Source organism: Amborella trichopoda, chromosome 11 (assembly GCF_054954075.1).
Source record: "Amborella trichopoda isolate Santa Cruz 75 chromosome 11, AtrichopodaSantaCruz75HAP2 v2.0, whole genome shotgun sequence".
NCBI lineage: Eukaryota > Viridiplantae > Streptophyta > Magnoliopsida > Amborellales > Amborellaceae > Amborella > Amborella trichopoda.
Window position 1 is genome coordinate 15,322,346 of NC_142346.1, and position 11,794 is coordinate 15,334,139.

General features: G+C 36.1%; 2 protein-coding genes across 3 annotated transcripts; both read left to right on the forward strand.

The window, feature by feature from the left end:
* LOC148779769 (uncharacterized) lies at positions 1 to 3,255 on the forward strand. Of its 2 annotated transcripts, XM_088851444.1 has the most exons (4): positions 1 to 1,936; positions 2,029 to 2,156; positions 2,245 to 2,320; positions 2,409 to 3,255. In XM_088851444.1, the coding sequence occupies exons 2-4, from the start codon at positions 2,085 to 2,087 to the stop codon at positions 3,170 to 3,172; spliced, it is 912 nt and encodes a 303-aa protein (XP_088707570.1). In that variant the 5' UTR covers positions 1 to 1,936; positions 2,029 to 2,084; the 3' UTR covers positions 3,173 to 3,255. The 2 variants fall into 2 exon arrangements, with proteins under 2 accessions (XP_088707570.1, XP_088707569.1); XM_088851443.1 differs by having other exon boundaries at positions 1 to 2,156.
* Positions 3,256 to 5,301: 2,046 nt separating this feature from the next.
* LOC18444849 (putative calcium-binding protein CML48) lies at positions 5,302 to 10,790 on the forward strand. The gene is made up of 5 exons (XM_006855006.4): positions 5,302 to 6,230; positions 6,509 to 6,555; positions 8,901 to 9,073; positions 9,161 to 9,179; positions 10,507 to 10,790. Exons 1-5 carry the CDS (start codon positions 5,633 to 5,635, stop codon positions 10,609 to 10,611), a joined length of 942 nt encoding a protein of 313 aa, XP_006855068.2. The 5' UTR covers positions 5,302 to 5,632; the 3' UTR covers positions 10,612 to 10,790.
* The last annotated feature ends 1,004 nt before the right edge of the window (positions 10,791 to 11,794 follow it).

Sequence of the window (11,794 nt, forward strand, 5' to 3'; positions counted from 1 at the left end):
ATCTTGTGTGTTTGTAATTGATATGTACGAAAATATTATTGTCAATAGAGGTATTTTGCAATAACAAATAACAACAAATATGACTACATGAACTACCATAACATATTATCACTACACAGTGTGATTATTTTTCTTGTTGAACTGTCAGGTTCATTTTTAACTTTTTACATATTAAAACAATTGAATCATGTCAAGATCTGCAGAAGACTCTGCATGGCAATATGGGGTCAGACTTGATCCCAACAAAAAAGACAATTATTTGTAATTACTGCCAAAGAGTGATAAGTAGTGGGGTACATAGGTTCAAACAACACTTGGCAGGGGTTAAGGGAGATGTTTCTGCATGCAGTAGTGTCCTTAGTAATGTAAAAAAACAGATAGCGGCAATTCTTAATGCTAACAAAGGTAAAAAAAATTGCCAAACATAGGATGAATGAGGAGATAGCTGGTTTATATACGCTATCAAGCAGGAATGATAAAGAAGAGCAATATAATAATGACCTAGAAGAGCAATATAATAATGACTTGGACATGGCCACAAGATTGAGTTTACATGAACAATATCAGAGGAAACGTGGGTTTAGAATGCCCGGTGGGTCTAGCTCAGACATGCATGATGGGTCTAGCTCAGACATATATGGCGGGCCCAGCTTAAACATGTATGGCGAGCCCAGCTTAGACATGCATTGCGGGCCCAGGTCTAGCATGTATGGCGGGCCCAGCTCAAATATGTATGGAGGGGTTGGTGGCAGTTGGTGGCAGTATGTGTCAACAAGAATTAAACGTTGAAGAAATAGTTCCTAACTTATCTAAGAGTGTCAGTATTGCAGGTCATGGTCGTATAGACTCATTTCTCTCAAAACCTAAGTCACAACATATGACCCTAAAAGGCATGGTTAAAGGTACAAAAACAATGTTGGGGAGATATGTTGGTAAATGATTCTACAATAAAGGGATTCCCTTTGATGCAGCCAATAGTCCATATTTTCCACCTATGGTCAGTGCAATCCAGAGAGCAGGGCCCGAGGTAAAACCCCCGACGGCATATGAGCTCAGTTGGCCAATATTAGATGAAGAGGTGGAGGAAAGTACTAAGTGGATTGAATAATATAAACAGAATTGGCCAAAGACAGGCATTACTCTCATGAGTGATGGTTGGTTGAATAAAGTTAGTAAAAAGGAGGCCTATTCTTCAAAAGGTACAGTTTTTTTGTCTAACAAAGACGTATCAAGAACGAAGAAGGATGCAAACTTCTATGTACGACTATATGATCAGATAGTGGAGGAGGTAGGAGATAAGCATGTAGCCCAGTTTATTACGGACAATGCACGTTCATGTGTTTCTGCGGGTAGCAAGTTGATGGATAAGATGAAGCATCTAGTATGGATGCCGTGTGCTGCACACAGCATCGATCTTATGTTAGAGGAGATCGAAGATATCAAAATTGTGAAGGAGACTCTAGATGAAGCAAGGTTGGTGTCGAGATTTATATACAACCACTCTAAAATATTAGTTCTGTTTAGAGAACACTCTAAGAAAAAAGAGATAATCAGGCCTGCCATAACCTGCTTTGCGACCGATTACTTAGCTGTGGACTCCATTCGAGAATCTGAAGGTGCATTAAAGAGATTGTTTACCTGTGAAAAGTGGTTAAATGACCGCCTCTCGAAGTCCAGTACTGGTATAAAAGTGGTCAGCATAGTCTCAAATAGGAGGTTTTGGTCTCGATGTTCCAGTGTCGTAGAGGCCACTGCCCCTTTGGTCAGGGTGTTAAGCATGGTGGATGCTGACAAGAAAGCTACCATGGCCATCCTTTATGAAGGTATCGAAAGAGCGAAATCAGCTATTGGGGAGAAGTGTAGTTTTGCCAGCAAAGTATCGAGATTATAGAACGGAGGTGGAACACCAAATTTGAACATCCAATTCATTATGCAGGTAAATATATATTTATATCATTAGAATGTTTCATTGTAAATTAATTTTTTATGAAATTTTAAATGACATTTTTCTATCGATATATTTTCCAGGTTACTTCTTCAACCCAAATTTTTTCTATTTGACACTTGAACATCCCCACAAGATTATGGAAGGGGTCAGATACATTATTGCCAGGTTGGAGAGAAGCCATCGAAACCAGGTAGCAGCAGTACAAGAGGTATTATTTAATGTTTGGGTAAGAGCCTTATTGAGTTGTTATATTTTTTTGAAGAATAATGCACTAAAACGAAATATATTTGTTTTAGCTTGCTATGTATAGGGATGCTATAGGATCCTTCGAAACTAGACTTGCCAGGAATTCTCGAACTAAGATGGATCCAGGTTATCCCCTAGCTAATATTTTGTTCATTCATATATTTAATCTTATGAATTGTTCTTACCCTTACAATGCTTTTGCATTTTAATACAGTTGAATGGTGGGAGATATATGGTACTGATGCACCTCACCTAAAGAGGATAGCAATCAAGGTACTCTCCCAGATATGTTCTGCTACTGGCTGTGAGCGCAACTGGAGTACATTCCAATGGATGCACACTATTAGAAGAAATCGACTCGCTTCGGAGAAGCTTCATAAACTAGTCTACGTTCATTACAACTTAAACCTCCGAGAGCAACAAATAAGAAGGAAGCTTGAAGGCTATGGGCCGATAGACTTAGACACAATATTTGTCACAGACACAACAGACCAATGGGTAGTAGAAGAAGAGGAGCCAGTGTTGCACAAGAGAGCGTTCCTTGAGGCTATCAGTGAGGAAGATCTTGAAGAAGGTGATGAACAGCATGAAAGAGGAAGCAGTCAGCCAACGTATCCACAATTCGTCGGAGATGTCGGTGATATTACACCTAATGAGGGAGAGTGGGAAGGGGGTCTAAGGGAAAATGAGAGAGATGATGATTGCGAGGCCACCCTATCCCACCTATATTATTCACATATCGAGTCCCAACAGCAACAGGGTAGGGATGAGCACGATAGTGTAGGTGAGCATGAAGGATGGACAAGCTTCGGGGATTTTGGATTGGGAACACAGCAAAGCACTCAGGGATTTGGATATAGTCAGACGCCTGCTAATATCGATGATTCGTTTTTAGATCAAATCAATGAATTGTCAAACAAATTCAATCAATGGCACCGGCGTGACCAAGAAGAAGAACGACGTCGTCTGTCATTTTAGTTTTAGATCGTATGTTACTAATTGTATGCTTTATTGTAGTCTGTGTATGTTGATATACTTATTCCATGATAATTCTATGTTTATCCTTTTGTGTGATGTAAATTAAATGGTAAATAGTAGTTCATGCAAGGAAAGAACATATCAATATTCTCATATTCATGCAAAGAAATGAAAATTCTTAATGGAGTACCCTCATTTTTTATTGAATTCCTAAAAAACAATATTTATAATAAATTTTAATTATTTTTTCGAATTTTTTTGAAGCTTTAATCTGATCAATTCACCCGATTCTCGATCCAGATCGCCGATTCGTCGATCCGAATCGATTTTTGAGGTGCCCGATCCGTGTCATCAATCCGCTTTTTAAACCATTGGTTCCAACAATCCAGCCCCTTGCCCTCATTTGCTCCCTCTCTCATTTTCTCTCCCACACCCAACCCTCTCTTTTTAGCTTTAAGTAGATGGATCCCAAAATTTTAAATAGTACGCTCCCGAGGGAGCATAGTATTTATGCTAAAAAAAATTATAAGGAATTTGACAATTTCAAAATATGGGTGTTTCTATTTTAGAAAAAAGAAAAGAAAAGAAAAAACAAAAAAGAAATAAAAGGGAAAACATGGCATTTTATGCATGCAAGTTGCTCTACCTCCATGTCAAACTCATATATGGTCATTATAGTTTTTATGAGGCCTCACATCATATACCCATCTAGAAAGCACTTTGTGTATCGAAAATCTCCATGATGGCTATAAAATCAATTTTTGATATTGACTATTAAATTTGAAGCTAAAAACGATGATAAAGATCTTGTAGATATGTAAACACCTATTTTAAGGGTAAAATAAACTGATTTAGATAAGGACCCATTTTTTATGCGGCCAAGCACGCATACCTATTAATAAATCTATTTTTGAGATGGATTTTAAGACTTAATTTCTAAGGACATATAATCTATAACATGAAGATCATGAATATACAAAAAAAATAAAATTAAAAATAATAATTCTAGTAAGAAAACGTTTAGACCGTTAGTTTCCATTGTTTTTAGATTGAACACTTATTTGCATCCATCTTTTAAGATGACTGGTTTACACTTTTTGGACTGCATATGTAGAAATGTGGTCAAGCCCACACGAGACAATTTTCCTTTAGATAATTTGTTACAATATATGCTACTTTTAAGTTTGGGTGCGGTTTGTATAATGTTGCAACATTAAACAATCCAATTAAGGTGCACTTTAAAATTTTAACATAACATTTAATTTTGTTGTAGCAAATTCTTAGTATTATCTTAAAATCAATTTTCATACTTAATTAGAAAATTTTAAATTTCAAAAATAGTTAAAATTAAGTAGATCTATAAATATATGAAAATCTTGAAAATGGATGGTCTAGATAATGTGTTGCAAGATGCCCTATTTCCCGGATTCAAAAACTTTTTTTTTTCATATTCATACATCTCGATGTCGGATGATTGATTAGACTATTTTTTTAATATTAAGACAACATTTTCGATAGATTTTTTAGGTGCATATGATATTCTACATTTTAAGGTTGAAACCTTATATAAACTTTTCTTTTTAAGTTTTAAGACTCGACATTGACTTAAAATCATTATTTTGTAATAGCCATGACAATCAAGAGCATTCAAGGTTTACCAATGCCAAAACCACAATTTACTCGTTTAGATAAAGATGCAGTCCATCAAAACATATTCCTTCATCAATAACCACAATTTACTCGTTTATATAAAGATGCAGCCCATCAAAACATATTCCTTCATCAATAACCACAATTTACTCGTTTAGATAAAGATGCAGCCCATCAAAACATATTCCTTCATCAATAAGTAAGAGTGGAGTGTCGCCGGAAAGTTCCCGAATCGCGCCCCACCGCGTTTTCATGACTTAGGTATCGCCGGAAATTTCCCTAACCCCGCGCGACCGCGTTTTCATTCGCAACGCTCCACTTTAAAAATACCCACCCACAGATCTCCGTAGTCCCCATCTTCTCTCTCTCTCTCTCTCTAAGTTCTAGGCAATCGTAACCCCCTTACACAAACCAACACATTCTCTCTCTTCTGGAAATGTCTCTTAAATTTACGAAATCCCACCTCCCATCACAAAAACCTACACATTCTCTCTTCCGGACCCTATCCCTCTCCATTTCTCTCTAAAATTTCTCTCTCTCTCTCTCTCTCAAATTGGCCTCTCCATAGATTTCTCGTCTTCTCTCACAGAAACCTCGGAATTCCCTTTCTTCAAATTCTCGTCTTCACCGGACATTCCCTGTCCTCCTTCCTTCGAAAGCTCTGTTTCAGAGAATCTCTTCTCTCCTCAAACATTCAACAACCTGCAAATCCCCTTTCTCTCTCTAAAAAAATCCCACCTAAAATCTCTTCTCCCCTCAAACATACAAAAGCCTACAAATCGCCGTCTCTCTCTCTCTCTAACCCCAGCCATGTCTGGTTATAGTGGGGGCTACGCCCCTTCTGCCCCTCCCCTACCTGAATCTCAAGGGCATGAGAAACCCACTTCTTCTCACTCTTACGAACAGAACCCACCTCCTCCTTCTCACTCTTATGCTCAGATCCCACCTCCCTCTTCTCACTCTTATGGCGGATCTCCTGTAAGCACTTCTTCTTATGTTTATGGTCAAGGCGATAAGAAACCCACTTCTTCTCAATCTCATGAACACAAACCACCTCCTTCTTCTTACTCTTATGCTCAAAACCTACCTCTCTCTTCTCACTCTTTTGGCGGACCTCCTGTAACCACTTCTTCTCATGGTTATGGTCAGGTTCCATCTAGTTATGGCCGTGGCTATCCTTCTTCATGTCCTTATTTTTCTTCTGGTCATGGAAGCAGTGTGAGTTTTCCACCGGGCACTCATCCTGAGATTATTAGGAGCTTCCAGATGGTGGATAGAGATGGGAGTGGTTTCATTGATGAGAATGAGTTGCAGTCTGCTCTCTCTAATGGTTATCAGACCTTTAGCCTCCGGACGATTCGGCTTCTCATGTTTCTCTTCAAGCGCTCTGGTGATGCCACAAAGATTGGTATGTAGTGCTCTCTCTCTGGTCAAGTGTTAGTTAGGCTCCCCTGAACAATTGGTTTGAATCACATGGGTGATTTCTTTGTTCATTGTTCATTGTTCATTGTTCATTGTTCTTGTATATATTTGTTTTTGTTTTTTTTTATGGCTTTTTTCCTTTTTTTTTTAAGAAATCGCTAGTTTATTTTGATCACGTAGCATTATTTTCATGTAAACTTCTACAGTTTTTTTTGGGGGATTATCTAATGGTGCTTTGTTTCTATTTTGAATTCAAATGGACAGGGCCTGCTGAGTTCGCAGCACTATGGGAATGCCTTGGTCAATGGCGTGTAAGTAATTTATTATTGGGTTCTAGTTTTGGGTTTCTTAATACTTATGTTCTGAATTTCTTTAGTATTTTTTCTATGCATTATAATACTAAGTGAGTGGTTACATTATTAGGTGTGGCATGCAGTGTTGAATGCCTCTTCTTATTGAGATGTTCCTGAGTAGTGAATACATATGTTCTTATTGGGATGTCACTGTACACATGATTTTAGCTGTTAATGCTATTTTGTATTGTCGTTGTTGTACTTCTTCTTCCACATTTTCTTGTAACTAGCATTCATATGATATTATTATTACTTACCACAAATCTTAAACGATTTAGGACGTTCCATGATTTTTGCAAGCATGAGGGTGGTGTAAAAGAAAACTGTCAGCAATTTCCTCGCACCCTCCTGTTAACACTTCAATGATATAACTGCATCTAGCTTCCATAGTTCATCACCTTATTAAGATCATTCTTTGATGCTATCATTTATCTCATCTCTACCTACCTACATATCCAAGGTTTTTGCGGTGATTTTAGATTCTACTGTGTCTCTTCAAGCAAAATCCCGAACGGGTAAATCATTAGGCAAGTGTTAATGCATTATCATATGACCACATTAGATCACCATAAAAATGCCTATATAGAGTTCACTTAAAATCATTTCCTAGGAATAGGGGAGTGTAGGAATTAGAAATTTGTACTTTTGAAACTCGGTATACAAAATAATATGCTGCTAGTGGCAGGGAGGACATTTACCTCATATGGCTATCTTATATCATACCGCTTCGTTATTGGATCTCTCACCATCTGTAGAATGTAAATAGTTCGTGGACTGGTAATTGTGGAGAGTGAAAATAAACCAAAGGATTTCATTGGAATTGTGTAACTCGAATTCCTTTATACCAATCTAGATGCTTAAACCTTCTTTTTTCTGTTTAGCAAATTTGATGTTGGGATAAAAAAAATTTTGGTGCTTGGATTACCTAAACAGAAAGATCCCGATTGATTATAAGGGATATATAATAATGAACTGAAGATACGTTGACATTTGCCGGCCTAGGAGGAGGATGGATGGATCCTAACCTTGATGCAGCACAAAGAACTCTTGAGGAATATTTGGTTGAAGTGTTGGGATGCCAAGTAACCATATGATGGAACATAGAGAACTCTGAAGTATAATTTTTGTTTATGTTCTGGGAGTTATTTCCTGTGTTTTTATTGTAGATGTGTAAAAGTTGGGAGATTATCTGGATGAATAGAGGTATACTTTGATATGGTTTAATAACAAAGAAAAAAATTTGGATTTGTGGATCATGCTCTGCTGTGGTGGTGATTCTGACATGAATTTTTCAAGGCAATAAATTAGCATTCTAATTGATTGCTGATCTTAAAAAAGAACAGTTTCATTGTCTTTGATAGATATGTTCGTATTGCTTGCCATCTCACAGATCTTATTCCAAATATATGCAATCTTCAATGATAAGAAAAAAAGAAAAAAGAAAAAAGAAAAAAGAAAAATATAGACTGGAAAGCCTACATGTCAACTATTCTCACTGATAGAGTCATCTTTACTAGTGAAATGTCTAGAGAAGGATGGTACAAAAGATTTGAAGTCCATTAAAGATACAAAGATTTAGGCAATATTCTCCAAGAAAATCACATTTAAGGATGGGATCCACTCCTCTGTTCTGCAAATATGGAAAATCTTTTGGCCTTGGACCACCAAGTATGGAGATGAGTTCCAATATAGATTGATGTTTAACTCCCTCAGAAAGCTACCACCCATTGGTGCACAACTACAAATTAGAATAAACTTTTATCGCAAAATACGATTTATTACTTAGTCCTTTAAATAGGACCAGGCAGGGGATGTAGTTTGGTTACCTCACATCTGAGCTGGTTTTTTGGCTCTTAGATTTTTTTTTTTTTTGGGGTGGGCGGGTACCTGAGCTGGTTTTTTTGGCTCTCTCTTTCTCTCACTTTTTTTTGTTTTGTTTGAAAGCTGTTTCCTTGGCTTTTAGTTACACCAGGTATGTAGTCATAACAGTAAGAGGTATTTGCACTATGCAATCTCTTTGGCAGGACACATCACGGTGACGTTGTTGATATTGTTGGTTTTCGAACAATTAAATAAAGTTTTTAATGTTTGGGACCTTTTCTGTTAAATATTTAATATTTAATACCTCTCTTTAATCTTGTCCTTTTGATAGAGAGAGGGAGAATCAGTTTTTTTAAGGTTTGGGATCTTTCCTGTTATTCTCTCTCTTTTTATTGTGTGTGAGAGGAGAGAGAGAGAGAATACAGTGCATAATCATCAATTATCACCGTGTCTTAAGTGCTTTTTTGGCTTTCCTTCTTCAGGCTATATTCGACAGGTTTGACAGAGATCGAAGTGGGATGATAGACTCTGGAGAACTGCGGGATGCTTTGCTAAGTCTGGGATATGCTATACCACCTTCAGTTCTTCATGTATTAGTGTCCAAATATGATGAGAGTGGTAAAAGGGGGGCCCTTAATTTCGACAGCTTCATTGAGTAAGTTATCTCTCTCTCTCTCTCTCTCTCTCTCTCTCTCTTTTGTTGTGGCCATTTCTCTCACATGATTTGTGGCTTTATGTGCAGGTGTGGACTGATAATTAAGGTAAGCCACCAAACTCTCTATATGTCATTGTTCATTTGCTGCAGTATTTTCTTGGTGCTAAAAGCAATGTTAAAAAATTTGGCTTGGACTCGGGATATGGCCCCTGCCCTACCTGTGTAACTCAGGGATATCCAATTGTACTAAATCATCAACTTGAACTGTTGCAGGTGTGATATAGTCATAAGGCATTCTGGTAGGAATGCTGGCAGCTTTCCTGAGTCCATCAAGAGCCCAAAAAGGCTCAGAAATTGCCAAAAATATAGAAAAGTTTGTTAAAAATAAATAAAAATTAGAGAAAAACAAACGAAGTTATAAACATCATTAAGAATCTATAAAAGATGGAAATAAGTTCATAGAAGATGGATTATGAGAAATGAATTTCTAGCTTGAAGCAATTCAGAAAATCCAAAAAAGGGGAAAAATAGAAATTTAGAGCATATAATAAGAAAAATTCACAATTCATCATAAAAAATAAAATGTATATAACACATTTATACATTTATTGATGATTTAGTGTAAATTTTTTTATTTTTTAAGTTAATTTAACAAACCTGATTGGCTTACAAACTCGCCTTGGCAGGGTGTCCAGGCCAAGGTACTCATCTGAGTCCAAGTTGAATCTGCTGAGTTTTGAAACACGGTTGAAAAGCATACTTAACAATAAAAAATTAAAAATGGGAATAACTTCTATTTTTGGAAAATATATAATAAGAGTCATGCTGCGTTGAGTCAAATCACTTGAGTCATTCAACTAGGGTGACAAGCAAGCTTATTTCTTTTTACTCTATTCTTCAGCTGCAAGCTATTTTTTAAGAACACAAAACCCCAAGTTCAAGAATGCAAAACCGCCGAGTTTTATACCAACTTGCATTATGTTTTCTTGACTCCGCCGAGTTTTTTCTGTCCTTTTACTTGCTTTTGCAGAAATTATGGACTTTCTTTCTCTCTCTCTCTCTCTCTCACATACATATTTTGGTGTAGGTCGTTTACTCTCATAAGTTTTGTGGTGGGAAAGAGTGTGATTAAGAAACTATGAATTGTGTGTGTGTGTGTGTGAGAGAGAGAGGGAACTGTTGGAAAGCATTGCTTTAACATTTTTTCATTCTCTCCATAAAGATAACATTTCTATCTGGGATTTCGGGTTAGATCTGTATCTGATGTTAATGACTAATTAGGGAAAAGAATAAATTTCACTCAAAAGAGTCTGAACTGAGTTTGGTTTTTTTAGTTACTTGTTAAAATCATATTTATCGATAAATCATTATGAAGTTTTAAGTTTTCCATTGATTCCCATGTTCCCTTTTCTTTTTCTTTTCCTCCCATACAGGGTTTGACTGAAAAATTCAAGGAGAAAGATACGCGTTATTCAGGATCTGCTACGCTAGCCTATGATGCTTTTATGTTGATGGTCATCCCCTTCATTCTTTCATAAAGGTTTCCTATTGCTTTCAGGACATTGAGATGTTAGGGGAAATTGGGAATGATATATATAGCCTTCCCTGTCCTAATGCATCTTTTTTTTGTATATAGCTGGTGGGGAGATTGGATATTGTTCGATATTCTTGTTGGCATAATTTACAATGGTTTGGCATATTGGTTTGGGGTGATAAATGGCTTTTGCAGTGACATAAATATCTCTTTTGTAGTGACATACACGGGAGCCGTGGCGATCCTCCCATATTTTTTGTGCCAAATTTATGTGAAAAAAATCTTGTTACGGACTTGATGACAGACCGCCACAAGCATGCTTAGTCCGTGACGGTTTTTAATCCACGCCGTCTGAAAAAATCGATGCTAAGTCCATAACGGTCTTTAATCCACGCCGTCTGAAAAAATTGATCCACACCATCTGAAAAAATCGAACGACATCGAGCCTATGGGCGAAAATACTGTTCATTTTTGTCTATAGGTATTTTTGTAGTCTCTTCTTTTATATATATATATATATATATATATATATATATATATATATATATATATATATATATATATATCGATATGAAAAAGTTTATATAGAGTCGATGCTCTAAACAATGCCTACTTCAAAAATTTCATTAGAAAATGTTGTTTTGATGTGCCTAAATATCTTTACTAATTTATTGATGCCTAAATATCTTTATTAATTTTGTGAATGATAGAATGATTTGTGAATGGTGGATTTACTAATTTTGTGGTTTATCTTTTTAAAAAAATTATTTTTTTAATATATTAATCATTAATAAGTAAAGGTAATTTTGTAAATATCTATACAAGATAGGGGGTATTTTTGTCATCTTTACAAGGGGTAAAGTTGAATTTTTTACTAAAGGATAAAGGCATTTTATAAATGAAGTAAGTTTCAAGATACTAACGTTTAAAATGATATGGTACTTTTATAAAAATTTCAAATTTGTCATTGTTAAATGGTTAAGTTACCTATTAAAATAAATTTTTAAATAAAAAGTGCTTATTTTTTTGATAAATACATTCATCACAACCCTTTTTAAAATTAACCTTTTGTATTTTGAGAGGTTGTTAACTCTCAACAAACATATATATATATATATATATATGGGACAAGATGTGCGCCCAGGTGTATACTGCGTATTGCTATAGTAAACACCCACAGAGTAGAT